General features: G+C 36.0%; 1 protein-coding gene across 4 annotated transcripts in view; it reads right to left on the reverse strand.

Moving 5' to 3' along the window:
• Window positions 1-25,618, reverse strand: part of si:ch211-272n13.3 (ankyrin repeat domain-containing protein 26) — a 104,290-nt gene that overhangs the window by 7,846 nt on the left and 70,826 nt on the right. For 3 of the 4 annotated variants that reach the window (XM_052030650.1, XM_052030648.1, XM_052030647.1), the window contains 11 exons: window positions 24,598-24,732; window positions 22,293-23,255; window positions 20,939-21,091; window positions 15,227-15,402; window positions 14,330-14,423; window positions 9,675-9,752; window positions 8,842-8,976; window positions 6,478-6,590; window positions 3,556-3,697; window positions 1,858-2,148; window positions 319-554 (listed from right to left, as the gene is read on the reverse strand). In XM_052030650.1, the coding sequence (XP_051886610.1) occupies window positions 319-554; window positions 1,858-2,148; window positions 3,556-3,697; window positions 6,478-6,590; window positions 8,842-8,976; window positions 9,675-9,752; window positions 14,330-14,423; window positions 15,227-15,402; window positions 20,939-21,091; window positions 22,293-23,255; window positions 24,598-24,732 (2,516 nt within the window). The remainder of the gene's footprint in view (window positions 1-318; window positions 555-1,857; window positions 2,149-3,555; window positions 3,698-6,477; window positions 6,591-8,841; window positions 8,977-9,674; window positions 9,753-14,329; window positions 14,424-15,226; window positions 15,403-20,938; window positions 21,092-22,292; window positions 23,256-24,597; window positions 24,733-25,618) is intronic. The other variant, XM_052030649.1, reaches the window with a different exon arrangement.

Consider the following 25,618-nt stretch of genomic DNA (forward strand, 5'->3'; position numbering starts at 1 on the left):
ACCTGAAGGAGTACATCAAAACACAAAAAGCAATGAGTAAACACAGGTACTCAAATACTTTCTCAATGTTTAGCAAAGACCTGAATATTAGTGTATCATATATATGAACACAGACAGGGATGAACTCAGTTCTATCATTAAGGTATTTATACAAGCATAGTTTTACTTGGATTTCTGTATAATAATGAAAGAAAATAATCCTTGCTGTTTTTATCCTTTAATAACCAATTTGCTCAAGATAGCTCTATCACATATTGTGCATTTACCTGATTGAACAATCTGGGTGGTCTAAGGATAACAAACTTTCAAAAATCTTACCTATCAAGCTTGGCTGCAATGGATTTACGTAGTTTTAATTCTTCTGAATATAATTCCTTATATCTTTCAATTTCCTTCTGTGCAGATTCTTTAAGATTCAGGCTGTCTTCTTGTGAAGATCTAAGCTTACTCAGCTCCAATTCTAGGTCTCTGTTTTTCTGTTCCAATTCTTTTCTGGATGAAAGCTCATTTGAAGCTTTCAATTCATCCAAAGTTTCTCTAGAGGCATGATGAGCCTTAATGTAGAAGAGTGAACAATTAAATAGTAGGTTGTAATAAAGTTTTTGGAAATGATTGGTCATGTAGCACTGAAACAGACGACACTGGGAACTTAAGTTATTGGTAATCACATTCTGAGGCTATTTTACACAAGTGAACCATTTATTTGTGGCAAAATTATATTTGGGTAGCTCCAGTGACCACACAGTTTTGACTTGCTCTCCTATTTTTTTGTGATTTGTTTCGTACAAGAGGCATTGTTTGTGAATTGCACTCATATCTTTTATAGTCTTCACGTTTACCATGAATAGGAGTACTAACTTTCAAGCCAAGAAATTATTCTTTTACTGAACCTTTGTTGTATGGGTTGCATACCGTGAATTTCAGTTCTCTTCAGTGTGCAGAAATGAACAATGTTACCAATATTGTCAATATAAAAACAAATCACTAAAATAAACACACAACTGCATTAATTCCAATGTTAGATGAATACATTTAAATTTAGTATAATTTTAGAAAATTACATTAGTTTAGGCCACATGAACCAAGAAACATGGAAAAGCAAGACTAATCTGACAAATTGCACTGTGGTTGAGACCACTCCCTGTGAGTGACACATTTGAGTCCATGGAATGTCAAGCACAGGACAATTATTTTTACGTGATCCTACAAGCTATTCAGTTTAGTAAACTAAAGTGGTAACCAACACAGAATTTGAAGTGAAGTGAAAGGTTTGGCTTAGACTTCTCAGTCTTAAAAGGTTTAAAAGAGAAAGAAAAAGCAAAGCAAAATTTCATTTAAAAAATGCCTCCAACATTAAACATCAAAGGAATGAGATTCCATACCCGGAAAAGCTGATTTTTGGCACTAAGGAAGTTGTTTGGCACGAATTAAGACTTATTATGTTGTTCAATATATTTTCATGAAGAACCAGACAGTGACATACTTACTGTTGGACAGTTTGTGGAGGAGCAATTATGCTCACCAGAAGTTGCTGCCCAATTTATAAGCCTCACCATTGTTTTCAAAGCAAAATCTGGCCCATAAGTTTATTTGTTATGGTTAATAGTAACACAAATTCAATTTCTGTACCTCAGCTTTTCATAAAGATAGTTCCAATTTGGCAAATATTCAGGGAAGAGTTGTAAAAAGTGACAAAAGCTTAAAATCAATGGCACACAAAAAAAAAATCAGCTGTATAATATTGTAAGCTTTTGTAAATTTTTATAATTAGTGTCTTTTTACCAGATAGGATAAACATTAGGTACTAGGCACCTTGTTCATTTTCCACAAATTATTTACGTTCAAATGTTATCTTACCTTAAAGAATGCATTAACTTCTTCCAGTTTCTGCTTTATTTCCTTACGAGCTTGTTCCTCTGTTTTTCTCTTGTAGTTTTCTAAGTGATTGCAGTCTTTCTTTTGCGTTTCAACCTGATTTTTCAGATGCAATAGTTCGTCCTCTAGTTGCTGTTTCCTTTTCTCCAGTTGATCATGATTCTTTTGTAGAAACTGCATTGCTCTGATCTGTTCAGAAAGTTCTTGATTGGTTGATTCCAAACACTTGCGCTTTGCAGATTCTACTTCAAGTTGCTTGGACAATTCATCAGTCTAAGACAGACAGAAATTAAATAATGAAGTTGAAAACAGCTTTAGTATTTTTAATAAACTTGATTTACATTTCTGTATTATTAGCATGTAAGTCACATCCTGATGCTTCTTTGTATTCTTACGTTGACTAGAAATGTCAGCTATTCTACTGACAGATGAAAATTTTATTTGGTTGTACTTACTAAGCATACATTTTTATATGCTTTGCCATCCAGGGTTCTCTTCTTGAAATGCTTCTGTTCAATGGGTACAGAAGCAGGTATCATTTGGATAAAAAGCCATCTCAGAGAGCAGTGTCTAAATTTCTATGTACACTAAACCACAGGGATAGTTAATAATTCAAAAGGTTCATTGTTACACAAGAATATTGACATGATGCCAGAATTTTGGAGAGCATATTTCAATTTTGGAAACAAAAATGAGTAATAATGATTATAACTTGAATAGGTTGAAGGCACTGTGGAAGAACAGGAAAAAAAGTTTAAGGTTAAACATTTAAAAAAAACCAAAAGCCTTAAAGATATTGGAACTGAGTATTATGGCAAGAGACTTAAATATATAGTACTAATATCACAGCTGGGATACTTTGGGGTTCCAAATTATCAACATCATATTATAGCAATAGATAAGTTGCAGTTCATATTACTACCTTGCATGAAGAAATACAAAAGCAATCTGGAAAAACAGGTCAGATGTGGTTTTCTTCATGAAACAAAGATTACAGTGTGATTTGATGGTGATATTAAAATGGAAGACAAGTAGTGGAAATAAAGAATTTCCAGTGATGGGAGGAGCAAAAATGAGACATGTGCTGACAAACATTTTTAAATGAAAGGCTGAGAGGTTATGGAGTTAATGACTGAAGCAAAGACTAGATGGATTTTAGCAGGAACAGGGAACAACTGAGTATGGGATTAGAACTACTGCTCCTGTGAAGAATTAACAGCAACTAAGAACGGTTGGGTCGAATAGATGGCTTGTCATTTCTATTAACTGTTAAAGAAATTCTTGCTTTAGAAGCAGCAAGATTTTGAAAGCAGTATTGATGCCCTCATCCTGTTGCTTTATTCTGAGAGCAAAGCATACTACTTGCTTGGTGGCTTTTGTCAATCCACATTTGATTTCATTTTGTGAAAACGACAATTTGGAGTGATTCATATTTATTGCCAACTTCACGTGAAAAGTGGCTCTGTTTCCTCCTGGTCTGGGACTCATTGGAGGAAATGTGGACAATGAGGGATGGGCAATAAGTGCTGGCCTTTACTAGTGATGAAACATGGATAAGCAAAACCGTGGGTGTGAATCTGCACTATGACTCAAAGGTACAGTGATTTGCAGCACTGAAATGATGCATTTAATGTGTAGACAGGACAGCAGCGGTAAACCAGGCATGCAAATCTAACTCACCTTGCTCTTTAGTCTGCTAATAGTGACCCCTGTTTCAGAGTGCTCATGATCCAGTTCTTGAATACCATTGATCTGGGAGACAACCTGTTCAGTTTCATTTTGTTTCAGCTTCTTTTTGGCAGTCTTCACCAGTGTTCTCATTCTGTGTAATAAATATGATCATGCACTGAAATCTGTCTGCAGTTGCAGGTTTAGGCTGATTTTACATTCTCTTAATATATCCTTCACTACTGTCCATGATTTCTGTCTTCAAGGCAGAAATAGTGTGCCAAGAAGAAAAGATTAATTAGGCTGCACAAATAAAAATGGATGCAGAAGACAATCACAAGGTAGTATAACAGGAATTAATTGGGGAGGAAAAGGTAGCTGTTAAGAAGAAACATTTTCATTACCACACCAAAAAAAGAGTATTTTTTAAAATCTGGGCAATGATTCTTGTCTAATTAATACAGGTTACCAAGTTGAGCAAGAAAATCTCCCTTAAATGATCTGGCTTAGCACCCAAAGGCCAATTAATACCTTGAACAGTATAAGTTGGGAAAGCATTTTTAGAACTTTTTAAAGTTCTTAACCAGCTTGGATGTAAAAGAAGTCTGTCTTGTAATACATGGATCTCAGAAATTTTAGGAAGTATTTTGGAAACTGATTTCTGCAAAGTTGTTTATTTTCCAAGGACACTTAATAGGCTGAGCCTGGACTGGTTCATCCAATTAGCTAGTTGTTATTTGCTTTGGTCATATGGCAATAAGGGAGAAAAGTTCAGGTTTAACTGCAATGATGGATGCAAGGAATCAGTAGAGTTGGGGTTTGGGTGAGGAAGAGGGTAGAAGGAACATCAACATTTGTAGAAAGTTTGGCTGAGGGCAAATCTGGAGTTCGATGTAGAAAGAATGATATAATACAGATTGATTCAGTGGGTGATTCCTCTTTTTTGATAGTAGTGAAGTTGGGTAGGCTGCGCTTCCAGGCTTAAAAGTGAAAATCGAAATGAAGTATGTTAATGCTGCTGGTTGGTTCTGTTATAATAAATTTGAGAGATTTGAATAGATGGGAACAATGAAGGAACAAATTGCATCCAGCAATCCAGAGATCAGGTGTCATGACACAGAGATAAGAATCCAGATCAGGTGTCATGACACAGAGATAAGAGTTGAAAATTCACCACAGTAGCTGTGGAATTAAATTAGCTCATTAATTTAAAAACAAAAAAAAACTTCAGATGCTGGAAATCTAAACTAAAAACAGAAAATGCTGGAAATACTCAGCAGGTCAGGCTACATCAGTGGGAAGAGAAACAGATAACATTTCAGGTCGAGACCCCTGGTCAGATCTGGGACGGAGACAAAAGCAGCTCATTAAGCTGCAGGGAGCATGAGGCAGGCTAAATAGGCTGCATAACAAGCTTTTGTTTCCCCCTCCAATGATCAACACAATTTTACATTCAAAAATTGAAAAGGAATTGATGATATTTTGAATCAGGAATCTCATTTCTCCACTTGACTCTTTCCTCCCAACCTTTCTGCCCTTAACATTTCTCATGCCTGTCTAATACTTTTCATAGTATTCTTGTTTATTAGTTGAATCTCCCTCTTGATCTTTCATGCCTTTTTTTTTCTCCCTTTGGCCTTGATATTGGAGAATATCGAGTGGTGCTGAATGGTTTGAGACTTCAGTTGTGATGCAAATTTTTTTAATTTCAAAAATAAACCATTCACAATAAAAATATACAAAAGGAAGAAACAGTGCAAAAAAACCTTTTTAAAAAACAAACATAGCACCATTGCCACTCACATTGCCCCCTGAGATGATACCCTTTTCACTGTTTGAGGGACTTCCCCAAGCAACTCTGCTACTCCATGTGCAGTAGCGGAAGGAGCCTATACTGTGGTCCTTTCCCACAGAGACTTAGCATTGCTGCACCGAGCTTCAGTGTGTCCCTCAGCATGTACTCCTGCAACCTGGACTGTGCCAGTCTGCAGCATTCCCTTACAGACATCTCACTGTGCAAGATGATGAACAAGTTTCAGGCTTTACTGAGTTGATGACCTTCCAGCAGCTCTTGATGTCTGTCTCGGTGTGTGGCCCTGGGAACAGCCTTTAGATCAGAGAGTCCTCTGTTAGGCAGCTGCCAGGGATGAACCGGGACATGGACCTGTGCATCCGTCTCCGCACTCTCTTAGCAAATCCACAGTCTGAAAAGAGGTGGGTGACCATTTCTTCCACACCATGTCATCCAAGTACAATGATCAGTGCAAGGACTGAATGGACCTGGTCAAATTTCTAGTGCAATATGATAAATGTTGCTGGGGTCAGCTGAGACTTAATGATCCACATGGGATTCCAGTGTGCTGTAAAAATATTGTGATGTGATCCAATATCAAGGCCCCTACCTTTTTCCTTTTGGAACAGTGTATCAGTATACCCAAATTGTTTCCTCTCCAAATGCCTTGTACTAGCTTACTCTGCAAACCATCTATGCTGAGTCTTTGTCTAAATTAATTCTTCTCTAGTTCAAGTTTTACCTTCAATATTTTTGATCTTTTTCCACAATTGCTCTGAACTGAATTATACTGAGATCATTGTTACCTGGAATGTTAGCTAGATGGTGTCCCAGAGGTAACATCTCCACTTGCCCTATTGCATTTCTTATATCCAGATCCAACACTGATTTGTTCCTTGTTGGACTGGATCTTTGGAGACATAATTGATGGAGAATGATTTTTGGGAAGCTTTAAGTAGTGGTTAAATATCATCCACTTTGGAGATTAAGCTCAGTGACTCGAGTAGAGATGTGCAAAAAAAAGTTAACCATTGTTTGAAAGCATGGGAATATGTTACAGAAACTAGTGAAATATTGGAATTGGATGTTATGTGCAAGCTTAATAACATGGTTGAGATATGGTACAAAATTTAATATCCTACCGGTTTAATTCTTTTTGGAGTTCATTGTTTCTTTCTATTTCATAAGCCAGTCTAGTTTCAACCGATTGCTTAATCCTTACAAGCTTCTTTACTTTTTTCTTTTCTATGTCAACCTTTTTTCAAAAAAAAGTACTTCTTTAAACTCAAGAAATAATATAAAGATGCATGTAAATAGTCAATTAGGCAATAAAGATAGGTATGTAAAAGATATAAATACTACAAATACACTTAGAAGCCTTATTTCTATTTTGTCACAAATACAATGTAAATTATTGGGAAGGTTTAATTTTTTTAATGACTTAATTGCGCAACAGTGTCTGTGGTCAAAGCAAAAACCATTTATGTTGTGTGATATTAACCTGAGCATTAATGAATAAGGTTATTAAAGGTAATCTTAAACCCATTTGATGTATAATCTTGAAATAAAATACATAAATAATTTGACAAATTTTCAGTTGACTTATTTTGGTTATTGCAATACCAAATGTTTATGATTTTGTCATCTGTAGATGATCACTATAGTTACTTTTTCCAGTCTTTCCAAGCAGCTTTTGCACTGAAATTATTAGAAATGCAAAACAGTGCAAAGCACTTTTGAATCTGGGATAAGGAACAAAGAAAGCAATAGCACATCTTACCGAGAAAAGCAGAATCAAAGTAGAATATGTAAGGTACAATTGTTAATGCTAAATCTTTTACTGAGCAAAATAAGGGAAGAGAAAGAAAGGGATTTAGAAAGATAAAGCATTATTTTGTATTAAATTTCCAAGAATAATTACATGAGACTCTACACTTATAAAAGTGAATTTTTAGAAAAGTTGTTGGGCAGTAATTAAGAGTTATCATGCTGTTTGAAATTCTCAGACTGGTGTGGATGAATTCTAAACTTTTTGGTTTATTTTGTGTCCATCACATAAACATTACAAATTTTTGCCATTCCACATATTTAAGTGTCAAGTCTTTTGTCAAGATCTTTTTATAGCCAAAGTTTCTGACTGAACAGGGTAAGCAACTCCCCAGTTTCCATACTTTACCACACACATGGTACTATCAGAAGTTGCAGTGAAATTCACTGCAAGATTAGCACCAGTATTTTGACATGGCCCTCTATAACTTCATCCATGAATGCCATTTATAATAAAATTATACCTTGACTTTTAATTATGGATTCTTCCAATCTTTCCATAAGTTTGTTAGTGTGGATTGTTGTGGATTTTTTCTTGCAAACATGTCCTGCTAAATGTTAAGTTATATGCTTGTTGAGATGTATTACTTTAAATCATTTTGTTCTGCAGTCACTGTTTTGCTCAGTTTTTGTGCGTGTAATTTTTCAAAATAGATCACAATCTGTTCTGAAAAATTGCTCAAAGTGTAAATAATAAATACGAAATAAAATACTAATAAACTAAGATAAAAGTTGTAACTGGAATTAGAAATATAAATAGAGAAAACACATTTTTTTGAAAAACTTTGCAACCAAAGGCAATGCTTCATTCCAGATCTATGATCAAAAGCACCAACATTCAGACCTATAGGCATTAAACTATACACAATATAGGATTTGTTCTGGAGCAGATACACTGAGGTAATGAGCAATGTCATTTTTCTTGTTAAGAATGCTTTCTCTAGAACATGTACAGGATTGAGTTTTGAGCATTTAAATTCTTAATGAATAACTCATAAGCACATGATAAAATTGATTACTCATGTAATTATTATTGATAATTTAAAAATACTGCTTTTATCTTTCTCTAAATCCCACTTTCTTTCCCTTTCCATATTTAACTCTCTATAACAACATTGAAAACTGTAACTTATGTTGGGAAGTTAGGTCAGTAGATTTTGAGTTAGATAGTTGGACAGCAACTAAACACTATTACAAATTATATTGAAATCCGTAATTAGAATTTTTAAAACATCAGGGATAGCTGATTAAACTTGATAGGGATTTCAACCACAACCATATACTCCATCCACCAAAGTGCACAGTAGCTGCAATGCATACAAGATGCACTGCAGCATCAAAGTTTCCTTTGACAGCATCTTCCAGACTTCTACCGCTTACAAGATCAACAGCACAAGGTACAGACCAACTTGGACATTATTCTGACTTGGAAATACATCACTATCTCTTCATCAGCACTGGGTCAAAATGGAATTCTCCACCTAACCATAGTGCGAGATTTCCTTCACCGTTAGCGGTTCAGGGCATTGGCATATCACCACTTTCTTAAGGGTAATTAATGTTAGCCTTGCCAATAATGCCCTCATTCTGTAAAAAGCTTTAAGAAGATAGGATATATCCAAAGTAATTATACTATAAAAGTATGTACTGAAAACTATATTGGATCTTTCTTTTACTACCTGGTCTGATAGGTCATTCTTTTCTTTATCCAACTGAATAAGTCGAAGCCCAAGCTTGGATCGAGATTTCAGTTCTTCCTCCCACAGTTGATGTGAATCTTTTGCATTTTGTGACAATATCACTTGCTTTTGTAGCTAAACAAAAAATACAGAGGTTGTTTAATAATAGAAATAAATTGCTCTCTCTCAATACAGCTGTATCTTCAGTTCATTAAATGTAACTGATACTACCTTGATTGTCTGCATTTAAATGGTTACCAAAAGCAATATGATGTTGTAAAAACATTTGTACTACAAAATTTAAGTACAGGTTAAAACTCTCTAGTCCAACACCCTTGGGGCGTGATGGACCACAGAACTTCTCCCATGATCATATTTCTCTGAGCAGGAGAACTGTCCTTTTCTAAGTACAGGGCACTCCATGGGCTATGTGAGGGTTCTGTTCTTAAAAACCACTGGTAACCTGAAGTTTCAGTAAGCACTGGTAGGTTAATTAGGTACACATAGTACACATCTTAGTTAATTTTAGATCTTCATTAGAATTAGTTAATTAGTGCAGATTTGTACCACAGATGCAAAAGATGCTGGGCCATGGGAATTGGTGGACCACAGAGTTTCACACTGTATTTCAATGGGCACTTTTCTATTTGTAGAAGTTATGTTTTTACAATATATTAGTTGTGGCCCAACTCAAGTGTAATATTTAATATTATAACTAACAAATAGGATGCGATATTGTGTTATTTCAATAAAGTGAAAATAATGTGCCTCACTGTTTTGTTTTTGGAATGAAAGCACCAAATACATTCTACTTAATGACAGAAACATCAAACCTCTTGACCGAGTTGATCCTCCAAGTTAACCTTTACCCCTTGCAAACTTGTTATCAAGTCTTCCAGACGAGCACGTACCTGTGTAGATAATGTCATAATAACTACCATGATTTTCAGCATGATAATGATTCCTGTGCGAGTAATGATATAAAAACCACCCCTAGATAGTAACAGGGTCTAAAGTAAGGAATGGATACTCAATATCACCTGGGAGAGGAAACTCCTAGATACTAAAAGCAAAATTGTAAAGACAAGAATTTTTACAGCAACAATACTGATAGAAATGAGAAAAAAACTATTTTCAGCCATCATTAAACGTGTACATTTCAAATTGTATTTTTGAGAAAACAGCACTTAAGTTTCTGCTGGTAAACTTATTTTGTGTGTTTATCAAGGTGTTCATTTTTCTATTTGTGTATTGTTATATCGTGTTAACAATCAAGCACTTAGGATGGATCAAGTACAGAGAAGAGCCTCAGCTAGTCTATGATGCTGTGTAATTTCAAATGTCCATTCCACAAAAATCTTACTTTTTAATATCATCTACCCTTGCCGAAGGCCCCTCTCAAAAAACAAAGAAATGGATTGTGACTTCCAATTGAGTACCCTTAAAAATCCTTTGATTGAGCTCTTGGTTGTGTCTTCCTCAATATCTATTTTGGGGCTTGGAGTCAAATTTTGTTTGGAATTGCTCCTGTGCAACACTTTGAATTATCTATGATGTGCTAGAGGTGCTAAATTGTTGTTTCTTTCTTATAATCCTGGCATGCAGCAAGATAGTTTTTATATTTCATCAGTTTGAGTTAGCCTGAGTTTAAATTCAAGACCCAGGATAATCTAGGATATTAACGCACATGGGAGAAACTACCTGGAAAGGCTCTTGAAAACTGGACTCTTTTCCTTGGATTACAGTTCATTAAATTACCAATACACAGTTAATCCAGAGTTTCCTTTTGATTCTTTTGGAACACTTCTGCTGAAATTTGTGTAACTGGCATAAAGGACATTGGAAATGAAATTTAACTTAGCTTTAGTTACCACGATCCTTTGAGCTACTTTTTAAACATGGCACTGCAAGTAAGCTCTGTCTACAAATTAGCCACATCACCAGGCTGAATTAATTGTCATTGAAATGTTCAACAAGTAGTACTTATTTGCAGGGATTTAAAGTTAAATACTAAATTGGAACTATTTGGCAGCAGGAGACCAAGAAATGTTTTCAAAACAATTTTTTTTAATTAGTGAAAATAACTACTGTAATATACCTTAAAAAATCCCTTTGAAAAATATAGATTTTTGGTCAGCATTTAAAACCTCAAATATAGATTTTAGGTTTTAAATGCTGCTCAGTTAAGCTCATTGATGCAAAATTGTGTGTTTAATGAAATGCAAATAAACTTGAGTTCAAGTTCAGGAAAAAGACATTCCACAAAGGGTGCCATGTATACCCAGATCACCTAGTGAATGATGTACTGAATGTGCTCAAATGCAAAATTTCCCACTTGCAACATATAAAGCCCTGTAAAATGTCTTGAAGGACAGAAAATAAATAAAAATCAAGAAGTCAAAATGCCAAATTGGGATAGAGGACAATGGCTTCAAGAAAAATGAATTAATTTGAATTTTGCTAAAACTAGCCCGGCTCTATAAGAAGCTGATAAAAGAATGAGTTATAACCTTTGTAGAATTACTTTGAGGATCTGCAGAAATTCACTATTAAAAAGAATCTGTAAGTAGTTTCATTAGTTGTCTGGAAGTAGTTTCACCTTAAGTAAAAATAGCACCATATATGTTTACACCACAGGTGGAAATGCATTGGTCCTTCACACCTAGGCCAAAGATTTGTGTGAACATTCCAAAATTGTCACAACTTCCTTTGCCTTATGTTCTTCTTGAATTATCTTAGGTATGTGGGATCATTTATGTGTAAAGTGAAATGTTGAAACCTTTGACGTTTAAGATTTGAAGTAAACTTCAAACCAGCATTCAGAACTCACTGTGAGCATGTTAATATGTATAAGAACCAAGTCCATATTCTTATACAAGCTCCACAAAGGCTTGAGGCACCAAATCAAAATAAAGACCTGATTTAGTTCTATGAGGCTGAAAAAATGAAACCGATTTTCAACAATATGAGAACATATGGATTAGATCCCCAAGTATGACCTTAAACGTTTCTCCAAAGGTTTAAATCCAAATTCTAAATTTTGTGTTAACAATAATAGTTAATTTGATCAGTTGGTCTACATAAACTACACAATTCAGCATGCATGACCTGCTTTAGGATCAACCATTTTCAGAATTGGTTATCAAAGAAAAGTCATAAACTGGGAAAAGATTTCCAGCATTTAGATGAAATTTAAAAAAAACATTATAACTGATGGGTAGAAAACAATAGGCATTCTATATTTGAAATTCTACATTTGGCAATTTAAGTGGGCAATGGAAATGTGTAAAATTGTGCATCAATATTCCAATCGTAATCTGTACTTTTTTCTTGACCAAATTCAAAGAACACCTTTTTAATCTTTTGCAACACTAATAATGAGACTTCCCCAGTCATCTTCATTTTTTGTATTGAAGATCTGGCTTTGATATCTAAACTATGCTGTTGAACAGACAATTTTGGATTCCACATGCATCACCAGCTCAAATGTACAGATCTTTCATATTATTAAAATTCTGTTTTTGTATTTGTTATCATTAGTTTAGAAAAACTATTGCATTGTCTACCTTATTTCCAAGAGTCCCCAAGTATATAATTATTGGCTTGCTTTGCTGCTATAAATAATGTAGGGAGACCTTTGAATTTGTGACTAAGTTGGCTTCACCTACTCAGTATCCTTGGTGTTGAATTTTGATCAACATTACAAATTTTAATAATTTACCTTCTCAACTATGTACATCTTTCCATCTGCAACATTGCTATACCAGCTTAGATGTGCCACTGTAACCATCTATCCAATGGCCTCATATAATTAATTCACCTGAATAATCTATAACAGTAACCCATCTCATTAGTTATCAGAAAACATGCTAAATAAAGAAATTTCCCTGTTAAAGCAATTTCCCTGTTCATTGCTTATTAAGTTTTATAAAAAAACTTAAAAGCAATTTCCCTGTTCATTGCCTAAACCACTCCATAATTTGCATGAGTTTTAGCAGGACTAACCTTCTAATCTGCTATCCGGAATAGAACATTTGATAGAAGTGTCCCCTTTTCCCAAAAATGCTTGGCTTTCCTCCAAAGGTCAGCAGATTCAATAATTTCACAGATCATTATAAGTAGTGCAACATTACCATCTACTGAGGATGAAATAGTACTGCAAGAAGGGGAAAATTCTCAACAAGCATAGAGTCGGAGCTTAAATTTAATAAGGTGTCGTAGTAGTGTGGGGGATGTCATTTTATAGAATTAACTGGTGTTTTTTTGTTATTTTTTTGATTGCTAGCATTGTAATGGATAGCAGATGGTATTACAAGCTGTGGCTCTAAGAGGCAAGCTGAGATGTGCCTATGACGCTTAACTGAAGCTGAAATTATGAGATCATAAACAAACTTAAAATGAATATCTCCTACCTTAGAAGGAAATGCTGGTTTTCTTAATTTGATGCTGAATGTAACAAATGACAGAACGGAACTACCCATGCATAATCTGCAACACCTTAGACCCTCAAGAATCCTAAAACTGCAAATCCATCTCATGAAGTAAACAGTCATTTGCCGTACATATCCAATGACAACTGAATAACATTATGAAAAAAGGTCCATCTTCAATCACGAGAAATCTGCAGTTTTCCAGGATAGTAAAAAGTAAGAGCTGGGATACTGAACAGAAGGTTGTGTATTATCCTTACATACCAATACTGTAAATTTAGAAAGCAAAATTGGTAGGAATATAAATAGGAATTAATAGCTCTATGTTGAGGAAATGTATGCCTTTGGATAATAGCTTACTGTGGTTTGCGAAAATTGCAAGATAAAACTGAAATCATGAAAGCACTAAAAAGTTAAACAGATGTCAAGGAATATGCCCTCCCATTTCTGAATTATACTTCCTTAGGGGAGCCTTTAGTGTGTAAGATCTGTGGGTTGACTAAACCCAGAGATCTTACACACCGAAGGTTCCCCAAAGAAACTGTTTTTAGAAAAAGTTAATTTTCAATTAATTGTGTTCTTATAGGGCCTGCCTGAGGACTATTCTCAAACATGAGATTCTTCAGCTACTCACTAATTTTTTTCAATGCTTTCTTTAATGTTTCTAATTTCATGGTACCTTTGCTTACAAAGGCTAAAACCATAGCTAAAAAATACTTTTATAATGGATAGCAGAGGGTGCTCATGACACATGCACCCAAATAGAAATACAGCTGGCCTGTTCCACTGCATTGCTGCAGGTGGAATAACCAACAAATCTCAGGTGTTGTGCAATCTGAGCTTTTCAGAAACAGGTTGAAATTAGTGCATAACAAAGTTTAGATGTTTTCCATATCCAATAACTACATCTAATTATCTAAATGTTTCCATTGTGACATCAATACAAGAGAACATTTCAAATAATTCACAAGAACCACCTAACATTACTTACATTCGGAAAACTATTCTTAGAAAAGACATACAACACAAAGTTAAGATGGTATTACGTTTACACTTACTGACTCAGTCTCTTTAAGTTCCTTCTCCATCAACTCAGATTTGTTTGTCTGCTGTTTTGCAACAGCTTCTAATTTTGCATTCTCTATCTCTAATCTGAAACAGTAAGAAGGGATGATATAAGCTTACAATTTCATCAGTTCTTAATTTTTTTTAGAAAAATGATATAAATTGATACATTCATTAAGTTAAAAGAAACGTAAATGTGGATAAATTTAAGGTTCAAGAGTTTTACACCCCCGGTGTTTCTAGCATGATTCACCCACATTCAGCCAAATTATGTAAAGCTCAAGGAATTTTAACTGAAATTATATTCAGCACAAATCAAGTTTCTTCATTTTTAGGGATAATTTTAAAAGTTGTGCACTATAAAGCTGGCCCCAACAACAAATGATCACAACCTAAATTAATCAATGTAAATTTCTGCAACTAGTTCTCATATGCAAGGTTTCAAAGAGGCACTTTCATAATGGCACTTAAAAGGCACTTTTGAAAATTTTAAATTTACCAAGAAACTAGCTTTAAATTATTATTTTCTTTAAGAAAACTATATAGAATTAAGTTACTTAAAATCAATCTACTAGTATTTGCAAGACACTGATTAAAAATGATTCCTTTTCTGTGATACAAAAACACCTTCAGGTTGCTGTTATTAAATACTCATGGAATAATACTTACTGCAAAATATATCTTTTAAAACTGTGCTCTAAAATGGTGCCTTGAGTTGTGCTAGTTCATGAAAGATTTTTACAACAGGTAACACTCTGAAAGTTACCTATTGTGCTCAAGTGGAAACTCTTGACCAAGCTGTTTATCCAACTGAACAGTGCAGTGACAGGCAGAACCTTTCATTATTCTTTACTAATGTTAATTGCAAAGTTCTAATTATTATTAACTACCGTTGAATTTGTTCTTCGAGTTGCTTTGTAGCCTCGTTCCTTTGTGAAGAGGTCGAAAAAGCTTCTTGAATTTTCTGGGAAGTTGCAAACAGATCACGTTCTTTATCTTCCAAAACATTTTCCAATTGCTGGATTTTCCTCTCTGAGTGCATGTTTTTGTCTTGGGTCTCCTGTAACTACAAGGAAAAGATGTTCTATTTAATGCTAATAATCTAACGTTTCTTTTATATGAAAAATACTGTTTAAAGTCCATATTTAAGTAAAAGTCATAACACTACTAGACATGTTAAGATATCTTTATTAGTTACATGTACATCGAAACATACAGTGAAATGCATCTTTTGTGTAGTGTTCTGGGGGCAGCCCGCAAGTGTCGCCACGCTTCCGGCGCCAACGTAGCATGCCCACAACTTCCTAAGCTGTACGTTTTTTTTGAATGTGGGAGGAAACCAGAGCACCCAGAGGAAGCCCACGCAGTCATGGGGAGAACGTACAAACTCCTTACAGACAGCGGTTGGAATTGAACCTAGGTCGCTGGCACGGTAAAGCGTTACGCTAACTGTAACACTACCATGCCTGCTGCATTTCCCACAGAAAATGCTGCAACCAAGTTTTGTATCAGGTCTTTGCACTGCCCATCAATTGTGAATGCAATTCCAGTATCCAAATTCATTGCTGAAAGCACAAGACTAAATGTTGTCCCAGTGATAACTCTGAATTTACAAGTGGTATTATTAAAACTTATTGTTTTGGTGCTAAATTTAATCTTTCTCCAGAGGCAAAACATTCTTTACACTTCCTCATGCTATTAACTCACAAGTAATTGTCAATTTGAGAAGGTAAAAAAAAGCATCATAATCAAAATATTGCATGTATAATTTCAGAGGAAAGCATCCCACTACGTACTAGCATTGAATTTATTGGACTTTTATATCTATGCAGAGCAAGTTACATACTATTAAAAACAATACTGTCTCTGTATTTTTGCTAAGGTGATTATTATTTTAAAAAAATCAGTAGCTTTAGCCAGCTGTTCTGTTGTTGCGATGTTCTCCAGCTTGCGTGTAACTGGAAACAGAGGTAACAGCTGGACTTAAAAAGTTCATTTAAAAATCATATGATACACAAAATAAAGATCTCACTGGAACCAAACTGAGGAATTCTGGGGAAAAAAAAAAGGAACATTACTTTTATGTGGTAGTTTTATTTGGCCATTGTTGTAATTTAGGGAAAAATAGTTTGAGCACAAGTTTCCAAAAATAACAGAGATAAACCATCACAAAATCAGTTTCTAGTAAGTTTGTTAGGGGACAAATGTCAGTTATGGAACTGGATGAACTTCCCTATTCTTCAAAATGGATGCTACATGTAACTAACTGAAGACAAACTATCTTGAGTTGTTAATTTAATTGCCATTTGTCTGGCTTTGCTTGTGTGCAAATTGGAAGCTATGTTTCCCTACAGCACATCAACAAGCATTCAAAAGCAGCTCAATTGCTTTTGATAAATTGGTTTATCATCGTCACATGTACCGAGGTACAGTGGAAAACTCGTCTTGCATACCGTTCACACAGATCAATTCATTACAACAGTGCACTGAGGTAGTACAAGGTAAAACAATAACAGAATGAACAATAGTGTCACAGTTACAGAGAAAATGCAGTGCAGGTAGACAATAAGGTGCAAGGTCATAACAAAGTAGATTGTGAGGTCAAGAATCCATCTTATCGTACTAGGAGACTGTCCAATAGTCTTATAACAGGATAAGTTTTATAGCAGGATAGAAACTGTCCTTGAGCCTGGTGGTATGTGCTTTCAGGCTTTTGTATCTTCTGCCCAATGGGAAGCAGGAGAAGAGAGAACGTCCAGGGTGGGTGGGGTCTTTGATTATGCTGACTGCTTTACTGAGGCAGCGAGAAGTATAGACAGAATCCATGGAGGGGAGGCTGGTTTCCGTGATGTGCTGAGCTGTGTTCACAACTCTCTGCAGTTTCTTGCAGTCCTGGGCAGAGCAGTTACCATATCAAGCCATGATGCATCCAGATAGGATGCTTTCTGTGGTGCATCGATAAATATTGGTGAGGATCAAAGGGGACATCCCAAATTTCTTTAGCCTCTTGAGGAAGTAGAGGCACCGGTGAGCTTTCTTGGCCATGGTGTCTACGTGGTTGGACCAGGACACTCTATTGGTGATGTTCACTCCCAGGAACATGAAGCTCTCAACCCTCTTGACCTCAGCATCGTTGATGTAAACAGGAGCATGTACACTGCCCTCTTTCCTGAAGTCAATGACCAGCTCTTTTGTTTTGCTGACCTTGAGGGATAGGCTGTTGTCACGTCGTCATGTTACTTGGCTCTCTATCTCCTTCCTGTACTCCGTTATTTGAGATAACTCATCGTTATTTGAGATACGGCCTACTATGGTGGTATCATCTGAAAGCTTGTGGATGGAGTTAGAGCAGAATCTGGCCACACAGTCGAGAGTGTATAGGGAGTAGAGTAGGGGGCTGAGGATGCAGCCTTGTGAGGCACCAGTGTTGAGGATAACCGTGGTGGAGATGTTGCTGCCTATCCTTACTGATTGTAGTCCGCTGATCAGAAAGTCAAGGATCCATTTGCAGAGGGAGGTGTTGAGTCCCAGGTCTAGGAGTTTGGAGATGAGTTGCTTGGAATTATAGTATTGAAGGCAGAGCTGTAGTCAATAAATGATAGTAGGTGTCTTTACTGTCCAGATGCTCCAGAGATGAGTGTAGGGCCGGGGAGACGGCATCCGCAGTAGACCTGTTTCAGTGAGAGGGTGAATTGCAGTGGGTTGAGATTAAATGCTGTGACATTGTTGTGATAGGTGCTTTATATATGTTCTTTTTTCCATTCTTTTCCGCCCTAGTGTATTCATGTGCTGTTCAAAGTATGTTTCAGTATAAAGATGTTGGGAACAGAAACTGAGTAAAAGTGTTATAGACATTTCAGGATAGTTTTATTTAGAATATGGTCATAAACTGGATGAAAGCACAAATTCAGGAAGGGGAAGATGTAAATATTAGACAGCCTGTTAGAGGGGACTGAGGAGAAGTTGGGCAGGAAGTACAGCAGGTATTAGTCTTGACCAACGGGCACATCTTCACTACCTCTGACAATAAGGAAAGTGATAATGGGGAGGCCAGCCAGAAAGACAAAAACAATCCAGAAAGCTGTCTAAAGCAGTGAAGACAGACAGGGATGATAAATTAGAAATATGGCAGCGATGGGGAATTCTAAAATGAGGAAGATAGATAGTGTCTTTGGTAGTCAAGCATGAGGGTCCAGAACTGGGTAAGGTTTAGCTTAAGGCAGCTGGAGAGGAATTGAGAAGGGTTCATGCAGGAAAGTTCATACAGGAACAAATATTATAGGTAGGAACAGCGAGGAAGTCCTGCTCAAAGAATGACAAAAATTATGAACTAAATTATATAACAGGACTTCAGTGGTAAAAATCTCTGGATTAAGGCACAAGTGATGTGTGATTTAACATGTAGATAGGCTCACCAGGGAAGTGAGCAAATGATGTGGACAAGGGAAGTTCTGGAGCCAGATTGAGGAATACTGATAGAACAGGCTCTGATTGAACCTGACCAGACCAATACTGTAAAGAGGAGAGTGAACAAGTAGTTTCCACAGGGTTTAAACTGGCAAGGCATTAAGGGGAATCTATAAGAAACAAACTTAAAAATATAATAATAGGAAAGAAGAGCATGGCAGAATTGGCCATAAATAGCCAAGGAATAAATAAATAGAATAATGGGAGAGTCTGCATTGCTACTTCACAGTGCCAGGAACCTAGGTTCAGTCCTGACCTCAGCTGCTGTCTATGGGGAGTATGCACATTTTCTCCATATCCAGGTAGCTTTCTGTTGTTTTTCAGTTTCCTCCCACATCTGAAAGTTGTGCTGATAGATTTTTAGGCTACTGTAAATAACCCCTTGGTGTAGGCAAGTGGCAAGGAAAGTATCAAGAGGAGTTAACGGACATGCAAGAGAGAGCAAGTTGCAGGAGAAAGGGGATGGGATTGTTCTGTTGGGAGTCGCATGGACCTGATAGGCTAAACCGCCTTCCGTGCCATGAGTAGCAAGAAGGCAAATTAAAATTAAATTAAATTATCAAAGAAAATGGAAAAATATATTCTGCAGTCACTAAAAAGGGGGATGTTGGGCTCAGAATGGGGTCAAAAAGGATGATGGATAAAATCATTGGTAATAATAATGAAATGGCAGCCAATTACAATATTTTAGCATTAATAAGGATATGTATCCAGTGGACATAACATTGAAAGATGAGAATAAAAATATGATCATATTTAAAATCCACCAATCAAACTCAGATGATAACACCTATTGTCCACTCATATTTTTGCATATTTTGCAAGGGATTAGGGAAAAGAGATTAGAAGCACTTTTACATGTACTGTAACAATATTTCATCAATGTGTAAAAAAGGAAATTGAACATTTCCAGGTGCTAATGGACATCTGAGCTTAAGAACGAAAAATATCAAGTCCCTTCTTAAAGAAATACATCTAGAAATCAAAAATATTGAATAGTCAAACCTGGATTTTAAAAAAAGCACTGGTTGAATAACGGCAATCCTTGTAAGAATTAAAGTGTCAAAGGATCTAGATTGTTAAATACTTCCAATAAGGTACTTTATAATAAAGAAAGCCAGAGCATGCAGAGTCAGGAGACCATCAGAGATAGATTACTAGTCAGCTGCAATATAGAAAGCAGAGTAAGGGATAACAGATGGTTATTTGGAATAGCACAAAATAGGTGGCAGTGTTGTCTAGGAGCGAATGCCAAGGTTACTATTATATTTATATTAACAATTTAGATTTTAAAATTTCTTAATTTGCAAATAATGCCAAGTTGAAATGGGTTGTCAGCATTCAGCAAAATTAACTGAAACACAATTAAATAAACTCAAAAAATGGTATGCCCAAAAATGTGGCTTATATGGTTAACACAATAGTTACGTGTTACTTGGAATAATAAGGATATAGATTTATACTCTGAGAGAATAAATAGACAAATCATAAGTAATAATGATATTGGTCTATAAGGGAATTAACAGAAAGCAAACCAAAGACTAGGTTTAATGCAAGTTTAGAAATAAAAAGCAGATAAATTATGTTAAAGCTGTTTTTCTTTTGATTAGGCTATCCTTGAAGCACAGTATTCAGTTCTAGTGGCCTTATAGAAAGTACTGGGGAAGGTACAAATGAGATGTACGAAGATAATACCAGAAATACAAGTTTACATGCATTAGGAAAAGATGAACAAGTTGGGGCTGGATCTCATTTCTCTTATGAGGCTTTTAATTTAAACAATCAATAAATCAAATAGGGAATCTAAAAAAAACTTATTAATCCAGACAGAGATGAGAACATGCAACTCAGACTAACTGAAGCAAATACAGGAATACGGAGCTATATAGAGATAGAATTAGGTGTTGGAGGATGGGAGTAACTTCGCGCTATGCAAAAACAAAAGTACAGCCTGTTTCTATATTGTATATTCAGGTGTTATTAAGTGTAATATTAATAATTACTTACAAATGATCCTACTCTGCTAAAATTGGGTATTTTTGTTTTTTTTGCTGTTCTGATGAACAAATCAATCCCTCCATTACAGAAGTAATTATGTTTAATTTATATCACTAATTCACAATGTCCATACTTACCTTAACTTTCAATTTGAGTAATTGCTTCTGTATATGTGTTTTCTCATCCTCCATTTCATTGCGAGACCGTGTGATCACTTCCAAAGAGGCCTCTGACATAGAAAGTTTTTTCAGTGAATCGGCGAGATCCTGTTGAAGCTGCCTCAATGTAGCCTAAAGGAGAACATTCCCAATATTATAATGTATTCATGTTTAACAATACTTCATAGAGATTTAATCAGATAAAATTGAGCATTGAAATAAAGATATTAGGAGAGATGTTCAAAAGTTTAATCAAAGTCTGAGGGTGTTATGGAGGGCTTTAAAGGGGAAGGAAGCAGAGAAAATTAGAGACATTGGGAGAAAGTGTAGGAAGGCAAGTGGTAGTACTCTCACTGCTGAGTCATAAAACCACATGTTCAAGTGTGGTATTAACACAGGTGACCAGCACCCCCTCCATCCCAAAATGGTGATTCTGGTTGGTGAAATAAATCACATTGCACAATTTGCAGAACAGGAAGAATTATCTCCATGGTCTAATAACATATAAAAAAATTAAATACCAATTGTACATTATATTAGCTGTTGTCTATATAACAAATGTGAAAACTGGCTTGTATACAACATAGTTATTTGCTGCACAAGACATTGATGACATCCTTTAGCTGTTAAGTGTTTTGAGACATGAAGATATTTTAAGATATTTTTATTAGTCACATGTACGTCGAAACACACAGTGAAATGCATCTTTTTTGTGTAGAGTGTTCTGGGGGCAGCCCACAAATGTCGCCACGCTTCCGGCGCCAACATAGCATGCCCACAACTTACTAACCCGTACGTCTTTGGAATGTGGGAGGAAACCGGAGCACCCGGAGGAAACCCATGCAGATACAGGGGGAACGTACAAACTCCTTACAAACAGCGGCCAGAATTGAACCTGAGTGGCTGGTGCTGTAATAGCATTACGCTAACCGCTACACTACACTACCATGTCTGCCCGGAAGGTAGCCCCATATAATGTCTCACTTTACATTTTTAGTTTGAGAGTTACTACTTCACCTGGTATTAAAATGAGAATAGTTAAAATAAACAGTGTAACACAAAGTTAAACCATATCGAGAGAGAAACTCATCAAGATTCTCACTGCAATTCAATTTCCCTGTTTGCCAACTTTTTTCCTCTGATCACTTGATGAACATGACAGCATAGTATTCTGTCAGAAGACAAAACATTTTAAAAAAAATACACTGACCCTTATTTGATCAAGTTTACTGTAGAAAACTTTTAGTTCCAAGCTAACCAAACAGGTAAGCAGAAAGAAAATCCAAATTACAGAAAGAGATTTAATCACCTTTTGAAATATTAACCACATTACCTCTCTTACATTTTTTTCATTTTCAAATTTGCATATTTGTTCTCTTTGTTCAATGTTCTTGCTCAACAACTCCTCATTTCTTTTTTCCATCAAACTTAACCGGTGCTCACTATCACCTCGAAGTGTAGCAAACATATTGTTGAATCTGTCCTGAACATCAGCGACTACCTTTTCCTTCATGATACCTTTGTTTTGCGCATCTTCAAGCTGTTGATGTAACAGCGTAATTTCGCTATGGGCTTGGGCCAATCTCTCCTGTAAAGATACCTGACGAACTTCATATTTGCTTATCTGTTCTTTTTGCAATTTATTTGTTTGTTCTAGATCTGTTATATGATCCTGAGATTGCTTCAGGTCTCTCTGAACACTTTCTAGCGCAAGGTTTTTCTCAGCAAGAGAAAGTTTTGCACGATGAAGTTTCTTGTCTAGATCATTGGACTTCTCCTCCTCTTTACTTAATCTCTGTGACATGTTGTTATTGGTCTCACGAAGATTAGAAATTTCATTGCTTCTTTTTTCGTTTGAATGGACCCATTCATCACGTTCCCTTTGAAGAATTCGTTCAAATTCACATTTAGCTATCTGACTACGTTCTAATTCTTGAAGTGTTACGTTCAAACGTGAAAGAATAGCTTCCTTCTCAGTCTCTTGATAATCTTTGTTTTGTTTCTCAAGTTCAAGTTTGGAAGTCAGCATTGAAACTTCAGTTTTTATGGCATTCAGTTGACCATTATACTGCAAAGCTGTTTGAGTTAGAGTATCTTCATTTAACCTTAAATCCTTTTTTGCATCTTCTAGCTTTACTTTTAATGTTTCAACCTGTTCCATATATTTTTCCTGTTCCTCTTGATTCCGTTCACGTAAACAATGCAATTCACGTTTGAGCACAGTAACTTCATCCTGCAGTGCACGATTCTGTTCCATCACTGCTTTTTCATGATGATTATCGCATTGAGCAAGAGGCTTCAAAACAAAGATTAGTACAATGAAAAAAGGAAAAGATGGCAAACACCAAGAGTTAATACCTATTACACATAGAAATAAGCAAACTTTTATTACAAAAGAACAAGGAATCATCTACCCACTTAGCCCATCCACTGATCTGCTCTATGACCTCAGTTAGTACTGTTTTGCAACTGACCTCTAAAATGGCATGTAGAAACAATGAAAGGTGCAATCTTCTTTGACACAGTGCATCAATAACATACCCACAGGTTTACTATTATTTTACAGGATCTGTATGTTCACTGCTACTCATAACTTGGAGCTTAAGAGGTCTCAATATAAAAATGATGAATTATTGTATATATTCTAAAAACACTATAGTGGTTGAATAGAGTCATAGAGAGTCAGTAAAGAAACAGGCCCTTCGGCCCAGTGAGTCTGCACTAACCATCAATGCCCACGTATACTACTCCTACCTTAATTTCATTTTTGTTCTCCCCACATTCCCATAAACTCCCCTCATATTCTACCACTCACCTACACACTAGGGACAATTTACAGTGCCCAGTTTACCTACTGACCTGCACATCTTTGGGATCTGGGAGGAAGCTGGAGCATCCAGAGGAAACACTCCCAGTTACAGGGGGAACATGCAAATTCCACACAGACAGCACTCAAGGTTGGAAATGAACCTGGGTCTCTGGTGCTGTGAGGCAGTGGCTCTATTAGCTATGCTACTGTTCAGTAAGGAACTTTTAGCAGTTTATAATATCTGGCAATCAAGTAGAAAAATCAGACAAGCTTACACGATCTGTAATGGTAAGAGAAATACCAGGTAGTTCAACTCCAGTAAAATTTAAAAGAAACTCTCCAACAAAATTTAATGAATGACCAAAATCATAAATTTTTTGCTCCAAATTTTGCATTACTAGTCCTGGCCATAAATTCAGTCTTAGAAACCTACTGTAATTGATTTGTAAGTGCTTAAGATTTAATACACCATGTGCTTAAACTTTTAAGACATTGCAGAATGCAACACTACTCATCATTTTAAGGCATTGCAAAGGGAAAAGGTGGTTTACTCCCTTAAGGAAAACCTAATACATTATACCATCTGTTTAAAATAAAAATGGCACTCCATTAAGTTAAATTTAAGACCTTCCAAATTTGTAGTTATTAGCCTGCAAGACAATATTACTTGATGAGGAAGAACTAAAATGATGTGCTTTCTCTCACCGATTCCAAATTTTTCACCTGATATGGATTCATGTTCATAAAGTACATTGCACAATGTTCAGCAAAATAAATGATCTTTTCTCAAGGTTTAATTTACATAGTTTTGTGCTTGCTGTTTACATACCTCTATATTTTGTAGAGCCATGTTATCTTCTATTTCTATCTCCTGCTGTTTGTGCAGGTAACCGTTCAGAATTTCTTTATGTCTTGCTCGCTCCTGGTTGAATTGGCTCTGCAACTCTTTTTGTTCTTCATTCAGCTAAAGATATTTTAATAAAGTTAAAGTACACTTTATTAAAAAAAATATCCAGATTAACCTCAGATTTAGAAATCGGCACAAGATTCAGTAGTTTATTTTGTTGACAAATGGTCTAAGAACAAATCTTGATATTTCAGATACTGGGAGGACAGTTGCAGCGCTAATGACAGTTCATAGGGCCTCATGGATGCCCAATTTTGAGCTGTTGCATCCATTATGAATTCATCCCTTTTTGCATGATGGTAGTCCTACACAACAAACTGCAGAGCGCCCTCAGTACGGGCCCAGTATAGCAAAACGTCTTTCAGTTGAGCTGCAGTGCTTTCTCCAAGCCACTCCAGCCAAACTGGAGAGTGCAATCTGTCTTTGCTACCCTCAGTACTTCTCCATGGCTTCCAACGTAAAAGCTTACTGATTCATCAACCAAGGAGTGAGACCCGTTGCTATTCAGCAGGTTTCTTTGCCACTTGGCCTTGATGTGTCACAGAATCTGGTATCAATATTAAGGGCACACAAGGCCAAAACCTCTTTTATGAGTAAGCAATGTGCTGAGAGCTCTGGTTGATGCAGTCCTGTAGGCTGAAAGATATAATTTGTGAGCATAACAATATTGCCTGTTCATTTTACGAGATAGCTCTCCCAATTTCACAAATATGTAGGGATTTATCCAAGAGGACATTGCAGTTTCAAATCAGGCAATACATGTCTTTACTGAGTCTAGTACCTAAGCCAACGTATGATAACAAGAATAACAATACTAGATAAACTGCTTAGACTTGTACTGGCCTGGTACAACTGAATTCCATTTCAGAGAACCAATCACATTGCTGCGAGTCTGAAGTCATACACAAGGCAGACCAAGGATGGCAGATTTCCTCCCAACAAG

Source organism: Pristis pectinata, chromosome 15 (assembly GCF_009764475.1).
Source record: "Pristis pectinata isolate sPriPec2 chromosome 15, sPriPec2.1.pri, whole genome shotgun sequence".
NCBI lineage: Eukaryota > Metazoa > Chordata > Chondrichthyes > Rhinopristiformes > Pristidae > Pristis > Pristis pectinata.